This window comes from Lupinus angustifolius, chromosome LG02, assembly GCF_001865875.1.
Source record: "Lupinus angustifolius cultivar Tanjil chromosome LG02, LupAngTanjil_v1.0, whole genome shotgun sequence".
NCBI lineage: Eukaryota > Viridiplantae > Streptophyta > Magnoliopsida > Fabales > Fabaceae > Lupinus > Lupinus angustifolius.
Window position 1 is genome coordinate 21,955,203 of NC_032010.1, and position 13,080 is coordinate 21,968,282.

The following is a 13,080-nucleotide window of genomic DNA, read 5'->3' on the forward strand; positions in this document are numbered from 1 at the left end:
AAATGTCACTGAGATTACACACGAATGTTAGGAACCAAAATGTGTAATCTAAGTATGCCTTGGAAGCATGTGTCTTGAAGAAAAGTTAGAAAGATGAGTCATCCTTGTAATGGGTTTTTAAGTTTTTTAAAAAAAAAATATATATGTGTGTATAACTGACCGGTTTAGTAAAATACCGGCCGGTTCACCGGTTTGACCGGTTTTGACCAGTTTGATACTTGGCCGGTTCAACACCTGTACCGTACCGGTTAGGAGACCGGTTCACCGGTTTTCCGGTTGAACCGGCCGGTACGGTACGGTTTTAATAACTATGTTTCTAACCATGAATCTTTTAATAGTTTGAGGATCTACTTGGTTTTATTATATTATATCAATATTTTGGTAAAAATTTAAATCATGTGTATTGACATTCATTATCATATATGTACTAAAGTGATCAAATTATGTGTTGCTTAGATAAATCTCTCGTCAAAATAGTAAAGTATGAGATATGTATTGTTTTATTTAATTTTAAAAATATTTTTATAAAAATAATTAAATATAACATGTCTAGTGGTCAAATGATATAACTTATTTATTGATATCAAATATATATTGTTTAAAAAAAAACAAGTTTGCGAGTCTTGTGTTTAGAGTAGTGACTAGTGAGGAACTAGGTTTGGAGGTTTTGCCATGGAGGAACATCAAAACCTTGAAAGCTTCTTAACATGGGCAGCAAAACTTGGAATATCAGACTCAACAACCACCAACCACCCTCAACATTCTCTTTCTTCTTCTCTCTCTCTTTCTAATTTTCCTCACTCTGGCGGGTACTCACTTTTCCATTTTTTTCATCTCTTCAATTTCTTGTGTTTTCTCTGAAATAAGTCAAACTGATCATGATCTAAAATTTGATAATTTTGAACTGTTTCTGATAAATATTTTTACCCTTTTTCATATATTATTTGGAGAATGTTTCAGAAGAGGTTTGGGTGCTGTGAGAGACCTTAAGAGGGGAGAATTGATTCTAAAGGTTCCAAAATCAGCTTTAATGACAAGAGACAGTGTTATGGAAGATAAAAAACTCTGCTTTTCTGTTAATAACCACTCTTCTCTCTCCCCAACCCAGGTTTCTATCTTAACTTTATCCGTTTTTCGCAATTTCATGGTTCTGAATCTATTTACATGGCTATGTTGAAATTGGTTTGCCAGCAATTTCATTTGTGAAAATGCACCAAAGCCATTTTTTTATACTTCATTGGTTATTGGACCAAGTCACCAAAGTGACCAAACCATATAATTTTTGTTAAAACTTCAAATTATTGTATACGTAGTTGAACCGGACCGGGCTCTGTATGCGTAATGTATCATTGCTTATTGTTGAGTCTTTTATACAATTGAGTCTTGTGTACTTACTTCTAAGCTTGTGTATAATGCAGATATTGGCTGTGTGCTTGTTGTATGAAATGGGTAAAGGAAAGACTTCAAGGTGGCATCCTTACCTCATGCATTTGCCACAGAGTTATGACATACTAGCAATGTTTGGTGAATTTGAGAAACATGCTCTGCAAGTTCAGTTTCTCTTTCAAATTTTACTTTCTCTCGTTAGGTTAGCTTATTGCATCTAAATTAATGACCTTTGACAGAATTTTATTAGCATGTTATGTTAGAAATCGTCTTTATGTTGTTGTTATTAGGTAGATGAGGCTGTGTGGGTCACAGAAAAGGCTGTACTGAAAGCCAAATCAGAGTGGAAAGAAGCTCAAGCTTTGATGGAAGAACTCAAGCTTAAGCCCCGACTATTAACATTTAAGGCTTGGGTTTGGGCTGCTGCAACGGTTAGAAACCTCACCTATGACTGATCAATGCATGAAAAAGTAGTTTATCTATAAATGTTCAATTTGATTTTCCAATACATACCTAAAGTGCAAGCACTCTTTTCATTTTCTTGATTACGGTATTGTTAATGATATTAGCTATTGTTGAATAAACTTTTCCGAGGCTGAATCAGTACTTCTTATCCATGGAAATAAGACAGACTTATTTTTGCTGAACATTTTCACTTTGTGCTACTTAAGGCCTTTTTGTTGTTGGGCTTTGGAGGGGAGGGAAGGGAAAGGTTTCAGAGCCATCTTACAAGTGTATTTTATCATTTATGGCTCTCAAGCATTTCCCTTCCTCCCATTACCCTTCAAGAACCAACTTGAAAACACACCTTAAGTTAATTAATTTAAAACATTTTCAAATATTGATTTCAGCCGCCTTCATGCCGTACAAGGTGTATTCATATTTATTTTAGTTGTTAGGGGTAAATCAGAACTCTCTCTCGTTGTCTATAGTTAGTTATATTTAAACCTTTTCAAAATATTCTAGATATCTTCCCGGACATTGCATGTACCATGGGATGAAGCTGGGTGTTTATGCCCCGTGGGGGACTTGTTTAACTATGATGCACCTGGGGACGAGCCATGTAGCATTGGGGATGGTGAGGATTTACTATCTAACTCTTCCGTCCATGTTACTGACTTGTCAAATGGAGGCAATACTATGCTGGTAGATTCGGAACAGCTTGATTCTCATTCTCAGAGATTAACTGACGGCGGGTTTGAGGAAGATGCTAATGCATATTGCTTTTATGCTAGGGCAAATTACAAGAAAGGAGACCAGGTATTGCAGTACTACTTGAATGTTGGAAACTTTAGATAAGTTGGTGTTTGTTTCCTTTCTGCTTTATTTTATACAGTTAAAAATTCATCTTTGTTTCCCATTTTCTCCATATTTTAATGGCCGCTGTTTACCTCATGAGTTAAAATTCTAGGAACAATGCATCAATTATTGCTTCTACTCAGACTGTAGACTATTAAATTTTGCAGGGTTTGATTACATGCCTTAAGCAACCAGTTCTCAAATTTCATATTTTCCATTCTCTCTTCATTTCATTGATCAGAAAACAAGGCATTACTAATTACTTTGTTTTTACCAGGTTCTATTATGTTATGGAACTTACACCAATTTGGAGCTTCTTGAACACTACGGGTTTCTACTGCATGAAAATCCAAATGACAAAGTTTTCATTCCTTTAGAACCTGCTGTATATTCTTCCAGTTCTTGGTCTAAGGAATCGCTCTATATCCATCATAACGGTAGGCCTTCATTTGCACTACTAGCTGCATTGCGGTTGTGGGCAACCCCTCAAAATAAAAGGAGGTCTGTTGGACATCTTGCATATGCTGGTTCTCAACTCTCTCCCGAAAACGAAATTTTTATCATGAAACAGCTTTCCAAAATTTGCCATGCTGTCTTGCATAACATGCCGACATGTATTGATGATGACAACTTGCTTCTGAATGCAATAGATTGTCAAGATTTTTATACTTTCATGGACTTCACGAAATTAATGTCTTCCAAAGATGAGATTTATACCTTCTTAGAAGCTCATAATATGAAGGATGCTCACAGTTTTACTGATAAAATTTTATCTAAAAATACAAGAAGATGCATGGATAGGTGGAAATGGGCTATACAATGGAGGGTGAGGTATAAGAAAGTCCTTGTCAATTGTATTTCTTATTGCAATGAAATACTGGATTCTTTCATGAAGTAATGCTACAGTGAACTTGCAGTGTAATTAAGCTTTTCCATTTTGTGTTGTCTTTGTTACAATAGTTTCTTATTGACTGAAAGGTTGAAGAGAAAGGATATTATTTACTGGAGAAGAATGAAATAGCAAAACTAACCTTATTATAGCGTTTCTGTCTGTAAGACATTATCCTAGGAACATTATGCTGTAGTAAGTTAATCCCAATTGAGAGTTTTATTTTCCTGATAATACCCAACTGAGAAATTTTAAATTGATTAAGAAAACATTTTCCCCTTCTGAATTAGACAATCTATCCAGATTGGAATGGATTCATTGGAGTAGATAAGACTTTGTTATTATTATATGCTACACAATATTGGTTGATCCAGGTCATTCGATTTATGAAATCAATCTCACTTAATGGGATATAAAACTTTGTTATTGTTGGAGACATATTAAATACCATAACATAAATGACATACAGAGATTTGAATAACATAAGTTTATAGCTGCATAATAAATGGTATAATAAGTATAAGATGTTCAAATCAAATTACTACACTAATATTTAATTCTCCACATATCACAAAGCAAATAACAGGTTAAAGACACAAGCTCCATAAAACATGCCCCTATGAACAACATACTATGCATTGCACTCGCACATGTATGTAACTTAAACACATTTAATATGCATAAAAATATAAGAACAAAGGAAGTCAACAATTCACAGTTGAAGGTGGGAGAAATAATTTAGAGATATACAAAAGCCTACTACCACCCCAGGCCATGGTATTACAAAAAACAGTGAAGCTCTATATCTAGGAAAATGCAGGTTTGTGCACTTCAACAACTGGAGAATTTGCAATGCTGTAGAAAATGTCAAAATTTTCAGACCCCTTTTATTCTTTTCGCATGCTAGCTCATCCACAATCTGAAATGTAGCTATAATGCTACATTATACTTGTAAAAGGTGAATCTTTTCTGAAGAAAAATCCATTAGGTGAGTGTTACAATGATAGCCTTATTTGTTGCATCTCCATTTCTTCACCTGTTACTAATAAGTTATGGTTTTCTCTCTCTGCCATGCACCTTTTATAGGGAACAAATCCTTTCCTGCTGGTATTAGGTCTCACTCTTAGCTTAGATATGGCTGATATTTCACTCTGTGCATTGGTGCGGCCAAGAAGGTTCAACAGTTCATCCACCTTGTTAAAGCAATGCACATGAGTGACATGACTTTTGGCTTGGTCACCTGAACTTTCATTGTTCTCTCCATCATGGACTGAACTATTATTCGAATTCGAACCGGTTGAAGATCCTTCCTTCTGGACCTCTTTATCTTCAAAGTCCATGAGATTAGAATCTATATGTTTCCCCTCATGCTCCTTGTGCAGTGGCATTGAAGGTCTATCGAGGGAAATGCTCCACCAAGGAACAATAGGTGAAAGACTTTCAGATATATCAGAATTTTCACTCTGAAGTTGCGTGTAATACGGGGCAGGTATTGGTTTGCATGCCTCCACTGATGGAGAAGATGGTCTGCTGGTATCTGTTACAAATAAAGTTGTCCCAAAAAGTTTGAGAGTGTAACCGGATGATTCTTCTGCTGCAACTTCTTTGGTAGAAACACTTTCATCGTGCAAAAGCTCGAGTTTCTACACATTAAGATCAAACATAAGAATAAAAACCATATATTATATGCTTATTCTAATGATGATGATGATGTTGTAATAAAGAAAATGAAATGGAATAGGGAAGTACCTCAAGAGGTTGCTCATCATGAGCTAAACCAGTGTTTAGTCCAGCTGGTGGTGGAGATCCATGTTCCTCAAATGATGTTTTGGGTTCAACATGAGAAAAACCACTGGTATGGACACCATTAATGGATGACAATGGGGATAAACTTTGAGTTGGTGTATCTGAATCCGATGAACCAAGTGCTTCTGAAACATCTGCAGATAATACTGATTTGGGAGATATGTCTTCTTGATCGAAATGTGATGACTTAAGGGAGCAGGGCCTCAGTGGCTGTTCTGTATTTGAAACTCTCTTCTTGCGAGTCTCAACTAATTTACGCGGGTAAGGATGCATTGGCTTTCGTTTTGGTCGTGGAGGTGGAATCTCAATCGACTCAACCAAGCTTGTGTTGCTCCCACTTGAATCACGAGTAACCTGCCATGAACATAAAAATAAAGTATTTAGAGTAAATTCAATATGAACCATCCAGACTCAATGAAATTTGCACTTCTTGCATCTCCAAGATTCATCAAAACTTTCATCATCATATATGTTTTTATGGCCATGTACAAAATATGGTAAACAATAGGTACTGGAATATAGCAGTAAACCTTAGAAAAAAACTTCTGAGCATGACTTCGAATCTGAACAGCTGTCTTTGTGCCAACATGTTCTGTAGTGAAAATAAGGGATCCAAAAACTTAGACCAAACACAATCATACTCTCCTTCACTTAGTTATTTATATTCTTTTTGTAGAATACATTTGGCATACCCTCCTAAGATATATAAGTTCTAAATTGATTTATACCTTCAATTCGTGGCCAGGCTCGGCCATAAAGCTTTAAAGCTTCAAGAAACTTCTTATGTTCTTCATCTGTCCATTTCTCTCTTTGCTTAGAGATAGTATATGCTTTCCTCACCTATTATAGTAAATAAGAAATTGGTTAAAACTGATATGAAAATGAAAAGTATCAAAATTGAAGTTTATAATGTGCTACAAACACGCGGGAATCAAGTGAAAACCTTAAGGGCATTGCTATTTCCGGAAGAAAACTGATCCTGTGGTTGAATATATGTAACAGAATGCACACCAGGACTCGAAGACACTCCATTTCCTTGAGAAAGACCACCTTGTAATCTAGTAACTCCATCTTGATCCTACACCAAATCCAAATCGCAAATAAATATAATGTAACAATAAAGCCGAAAATGGAATTTAACTTTAAAAAACAACTAGACTAAACCACCAAATCTTAACCAGAAAATATTTATTCACCAAGGAATCATTCATTGCTTAAGTGAACCATTCTTTCTACATTAAGGCATGTAGCAAATCTAACCCATTCATAAAATCTAAGCATAGTTGGCATTTGAAAGAGATAAACAAATCAGTTTATGGTACTTATCTTCTCTATTTTTTTTCCTTTATCAGGATCAAACATATCCTACTCAAATGGAAATATTTTTTAGCTAGAAATTAGAACAGACACAACATAATAAAGGAACCTTAACATGTCCAGATTTATAAGTATGATTCATACATACAAAAAATACAATCAAAACAAACAACAAACCCAGTTCCTCTACAAAATTGAGTAAATCATCAAACAATCAATAACAAAAGGGAAAAAATGAGAAACTCATAAATTACATACTTGAATAGCCATAAAAGCAGAATCCACTGGTCAAGATCTTCAACTCGGATTTTAGCTGTTACTATCCTTCATTATCCAAATATTTCACAACACCAAATAGTAAAACTTAATATTCCTTTATATAAGTTCTTGAATTGTTCAACACAAGTCACAAAAAACCACCCTTTCCCTTTCTCCACTAGAAACCTAGAATCAACAGATTTTGTACAACAATTTTATCTCAGAATTGAAGAACACTGCAAGATCTGGCGATCAAACACTACAAACTATTGATCACATAAACAGAATCTTCCACCCAAAATTGACTCGGAATCTCAAATATAATTGAACAAGGAAATCGTCCACAGAAAAAAAAATCAACAAAGACCCACCAAGGAAAAAGGCTGAATAACAATATTCCGGTGAAAAAAATGGATTGAAAATCAAAGGTTCACGATTACTTCACAAAACAAGGAAACAACACAACACAACAGTTCGTGAAAAACTGGAATTTTAAGCTCTGAATTTCACCGATGATGAAGCTTCTAATCCCCTCTAATGGGAAAAGTTTGTTCCTTTCAACGAAAAACAAAGAGAATAAAGTTGAAAGCTTGAAGTTACAGAAACAATTGAGAGAGAAGAAAAAGAAAAACTAGATATAAGAAAAAGTGAAGTGAAAGAGAAATAAAAAGAGCAAGATGAGGTGCCACGTCATATATTGAATTTGTGTTATGTGGTCGAAAACAGAAAAAGTTTTTTTCTTAAACGAAATGTCGAGAACTCGATGGAATCATGTGGTTCAAATCGAAAGAGGTACTTTACACGTGGCTTTCGCTTGTCGTGGCTGTTTCGCACTTTTTTCTATATTTTTAATTAATTAATTGCATTTCAAGATATGAAATTTTAATAAAGTAATAATAATTGTATAATATTGGTCCATAATTAATATTATTATTATTTTAATTGGGTGGAGGGAAATTGAGAACAGCTCATTGTGGATAATATTCATAAGATTCGCGGATGTTACCCTACACCTAATCGTGCTTTTATAGGACCCACACCTTAGTTATTGCGTAAATGTTATTTCCAAAGCTCCCATACAGAAATTTTGAGATTATTTATGGTCATCTATGGTAAATAAATAAAAATATTAACCGACTATCGAAAGATTTATACATAATCAATATATTATTTATTATTTATTTATATCATTTGTATTTAATAATTAAAAATAAATTATGGATGATTTATTCACAATGTAAATAATTGTAACAATGTTAATTGCATATATGTTTTTCTCAAAAATATTTTTAGGAGGTTTTGTTCTTTCTACGTATAAAATTATAAATATTTATTTTAGATTAAGGGCAACTTAACCGACCACCAATACTAATAAAACGATCTAATAGTTATGTTGGGTTTTATTGATACTATTTTTAGATTTTTAAATTGTTTGTATAAGTTTATGTTTAAACTGACTTCAAATAAAATAAAATAAAATACAATCTAATTTTTTTAATTAATCCTCTTGATTACAATACATAATTTTTTACATTTTAGGAGAATATAAAAAAGTTGGAAAATAAATTATATGCTAAAAAACAGAAAATAAGCTGAGTAAGTTACTTTAGGAATAAGGGTCTTCAGTATATTTAAATTTAATATGCACAAGCATTCCAAATCAAATTAATAAAAATTGAATGGACAATATTTTTCTAAATTAACTTATATTATATATTTATAGCATACTAATATTTCCTGCTTCTCGAGGGAGTAATAATGGGAAAAAACACAGTCCAACGCATATAAGAATCTAACGAAATTCAACGAGAATAAACAATAAATATAATCCCTTCATTCTATAATTTTTTAAGGTAATTAAAAATTATTATATTTTATCTACAGCATCTCTATTTATTTTCCAAATTAAAAATAGATATAATTATTAATAAATATGAAGTTGATTTTTTTAACCAGATTTAAATTGTAAAATAATTAAAAAATAAAAACCTAAAAGAATAAATAATAATGAATAAGAAGGAGCAATAAGTAGTAATATATAAATTATTAGATTCTCCTATAATAAATAAATAAATATGAAGTAGTTTTTTTCAACTTACTTTTAAAATAAGTAGATCTCTTCTAAATAATACATGAGTGAAGGGTCGGGAACTATGAGCCGGTAGGAAATGATGCTACCAAACATCTTTAAAATATAAGTTGGCGTGCATCAGTAATAGATTTTCAAATAATCAATTATATGCGGACTTATTTTATCATTAAATTAAAACAAACAAGGCATAAGAGGATATTTGTGAGAAAGAGAAAAAAGTGATTAAATATCTAGAGCTGAGAAAAAGGGAAAAGGGAAATAAGGTAGGTCAAGAGTTGTGGATCATAAAGAGCACACGTCACTTTCTCACTTGCGCTTTTCGCCACCTCATCGCCACTTGCCGTCAAACCAATAAAGTACATCCACGTGTACAGCAATGAAATGGATGTAAACCACTCTACACCACTCGTTTTTTTCTTCTACTATTATTTTATTTCCATTTCTAGAACCTCAAATTTTTATGGCCACAATTTTCTACCTATGTTTGACTCTAGTCAAAATAGAATGAATGAAAATGGTAAAGGGAAAAATGGAGGAATGTAACTTTTCTATTGTTTGGTTTACAACTAAACAGAGGAGGAAAAAAAATAATGTGAGTGATATGCTAAAATATATTTTTTTCTCAAATAGGAGAGGAAAGTACATGAAAAATTATTATTTTTGATAAAATCATCACAATATTTTTTGTTTTATTTAAACCATCAATTATCTCATTCTTTATACTTAAAATCGTTTTTTTTTTGCATTTTCTCTTCAAACTCACTTTCTCTACAAATGAGTTTATCACCATAACAATAAGAATAAATAAAACTTTAACGTTATAAATGTTTTGCATAATAATAAAATGCATTTATTTTTTATTTTATTTTCCTTAATTATTTTTTTGGAGATTTATGATTTGTTAGGTGATATATTTGTATTATTCTTTTTCCTTTATTTTATTACCCATGTAATAAGGAAATCAATATATTTAAATTTTTCTACATAATATTTTGTCTATAAAAATGTTTGTTTGGTATTTATACTTGTAAAAGTTAGTTTAGTCAATGAAAGTATGTATATCATATGTTGAGTAAATGCTAAAAATAAAATATTAAGAGCAATGATGAAAATGTAACATTTCTTATTTCATGGTTTATGTAATTTTATAATTATTTTTTATTTTCCTTTTATTTTTTGTACAACCAAATAAGAGGAGAAAAAAAATTATAACTTTTTTCATTTATTTTTTTAAACCAAAATTTTACTTCTTTTTTTTACTCCTTCAACTTTCTTTCGATGTTTTCTCTTTCATTCCATTTTCCTTCATGTAAGAAAGTGAGTGTTAATCTATCTTCTATGATAATAAGTTGTGTTTGTTATAACATGAGTAATCATTAACCTTATGGATAAATAATTTATTTTGTAGGTTGAGTGGTTCTTATTTTTAATAAATATTATTATCAGATACCGAATATGATTCTATCTAGTAATCATAAGAGAACCTTATCCTATTAAATCGATATTTTTCTTGTTATATGATAGCATGTTGAGAAATCAATTTTAATTTTTCTTAAGACAACACATTTTAGGTAATAAATCTAATTTTTTAGTAAAAAAAGTTAAATATTTAAATAGTGTTAGTAATTTAGTGCTCTTGTGCAGATATTATACATCTATTTTCTTATGATTATATTGATGAAATGTTAGGAAAAAATATTAGGAAAATAACTCCTTAAAATGTTGCCGAAAAAATGGTCATTTAGATTCAAAGCCATCTTGATGAAGTGCATCGATTTCTTTAAAGTGTCTCGACAACCTTTGGATATATTTTTAAATTAAAATATTGAAATTCAAACAATAGAATAAAAAACTAATAAGATGATAGTCTAATAATGTAAGATACTGCTAAATCTCAAAGATATTGGAAGTGGTATCCACAAACCTTGAAATGAATTAGTTCATTACCTAAGAAGGTGGGGAATATCCTTCGTACTACCAAAAAATTATAGAATAACAATATGATACATTATAAATATGAGAAGAGATTCACTTAAATTTACCCATCATCTACATTAATTATAGGGATATCTAATTGATTGATTTAGTTAGTAGATCTAAATTACTGGATACTCATATATGTGGATTCTCACTCTTATAATATTATTATTACATTCATAATAAGTTGGTCATAAAAATAATGAAAGAAAAGACTAAAACTGTAATAAAAAACTGTAGATTAGTTATGTTATATTAAACATAAATGATAAATAATTTAATGTCAGTATATACAAATGTAGGTTCATAAATTTTTATCTCATTTCGTTTTCTACTACTCATTTCATAGAAATATTGCTGTATGGAAATGGGATAGCATTTCAATGGACTTCGTGAGCGGTTTTCCACGAACTATAAGGGTTATGACGCTGTTTGGTAATTGTGGAAAGTTTGACGAGCACGCCTCACATTCTACCAATTAATATGAAATACTCTTTGGAAAGGCTAGCGGAGTTGTATATCAAAGAAATTATCTGATTGCATGGTATTCCTACAAATATCATCTCGGATAGAAACTCGCGCTTCACCTCGAAGTTTTGGAATGGTTTACAAACAGCTTTGGGAACCAAGTTGAGTATGAGTTCAGCCTACCATCCGTAGACGGATGGTCAATCGGAAAGGACTATCCAATCATTGGAGGATCTTCTCAAAGCTTGCATATTGGAGAATTCAAGAAGTTGGGCTGACTATCTACATTTAATAGAATTCACCTATAACAACAGTTTCCATTCAAGCATCGACATGGCGCCATATGAAGCTCTTTACGGCAGAAAGTGCAGAACACCGTTATGCTGGTTTGAAGCAGGGGAGAATCTGATACTAGGACCCGATGTGGTTCAGCAGACGACAGAAAAGATCAGAATGATAAGAGAAAACATGAAGACAGCTCAAAGTAGGCAGAAGAGCTATTATGACAAAAGGAAAAACCCTCTCAGTTTTGAGAAAGAAGATCATGTGTTCATGAGGGTGGTTCCAACGACTGGTATTGGCAGAGTGCTTAAAGCCCGTAAGCTTATCCCAAAATTCATAAGACCATACCAAATCTTTAGAAAAGTCGGGCCAGTAGCTTACCAAATAGCCTTGTCACCTTTATTGTCAAACCTACATAATGTCTTCCATGTGTCTCAACTAAGAAAGTACATTAGTGACCCGTCACACATTATCAAATCCGATTCAATCCAGCTAAAGGATAATCTCACTTTTGAAACTATGCCCTCGAGAATTCCTGATCGTAGTGTGAAGACATTACGAGGCAAGGAGATTGCCCTAGTGAAGGTGATTTGGAGTCAAGCAAACGGAGAAGATGCGACATGGGAAGTCGAAGATACCATAAAAGAGTCCTACCCGTATCTGTTTTCTTAAGAGGTATGTTTATTTTTCGAGGACGAAAATCTTATAAGTGGGGGAGGATTGTAACACCGTGAATTTTCTATGTATGTTTTATTAATTAATTATTTTAACAACGATTAATTTTAGAAATTAATAGGTATTGAATTAGACTAAACTGTAGTTAAGTATTAGTCTTGTTTTGTGATTTCCTATTTTGGCGTAAATTTTCGTAATTTTCTGTGACGGAAAGTTTTTGAGCTGCTGTCGGGCCCAAATTCGTCCAAATTCGGCCCAATAACGTGTTTTTGAGTTTTGTACCTCAGAATCGAATTCCGATTGCACCATTGGCTTCGAAATATTATTTCGAGTCAAGATAGACATCAAGTTTGGTTTGTCCAGAACGCATTTCTAATTATTTTTCACTCCGAATTTCGTGTTTCGAAGTTCTAACCGTAAACTGAAATTGGGAGGTTTTTATTATCCGAATGGGTATTAGCTAACAATACTCGGGAATGGTTTAATCGAGAATGTGTCATCGAAAAGGTCACATCACTTTCATGTAAGAAGCTTGCTTGTTAAACAAGCAAAAATACATATCATCTTACACAAAATCTCCTAAATCACTCAACAAATCCTCTCACTCCACCACCATTAGACACATCACCTA

General features: G+C 32.5%; 2 protein-coding genes across 3 annotated transcripts; one reads left to right on the forward strand and one right to left on the reverse strand.

Moving 5' to 3' along the window:
• LOC109339586 (protein SET DOMAIN GROUP 40) lies at positions 624-3,628 on the forward strand. The gene is made up of 6 exons (XM_019577050.1): positions 624-809; positions 961-1,108; positions 1,419-1,550; positions 1,677-1,817; positions 2,353-2,646; positions 2,963-3,628. The coding sequence occupies exons 1-6, from the start codon at positions 673-675 to the stop codon at positions 3,581-3,583; spliced, it is 1,473 nt and encodes a 490-aa protein (XP_019432595.1). The 5' UTR covers positions 624-672; the 3' UTR covers positions 3,584-3,628.
• LOC109339594 (protein REVEILLE 1-like) lies at positions 4,193-7,590 on the reverse strand. 2 transcript variants are annotated; one of them, XM_019577061.1, is made up of 7 exons: positions 7,396-7,590; positions 6,956-7,070; positions 6,324-6,458; positions 6,109-6,220; positions 5,911-5,972; positions 5,324-5,734; positions 4,193-5,217 (listed from the first exon to the last, which is right to left on the reverse strand). In XM_019577061.1, exons 2-7 carry the CDS (start codon positions 6,965-6,967, stop codon positions 4,570-4,572), a joined length of 1,380 nt encoding a protein of 459 aa, XP_019432606.1. In that variant the 5' UTR covers positions 6,968-7,070; positions 7,396-7,590; the 3' UTR covers positions 4,193-4,569. The 2 variants fall into 2 exon arrangements, with proteins under 2 accessions (XP_019432606.1, XP_019432603.1); XM_019577058.1 differs by having other exon boundaries at positions 6,956-7,590.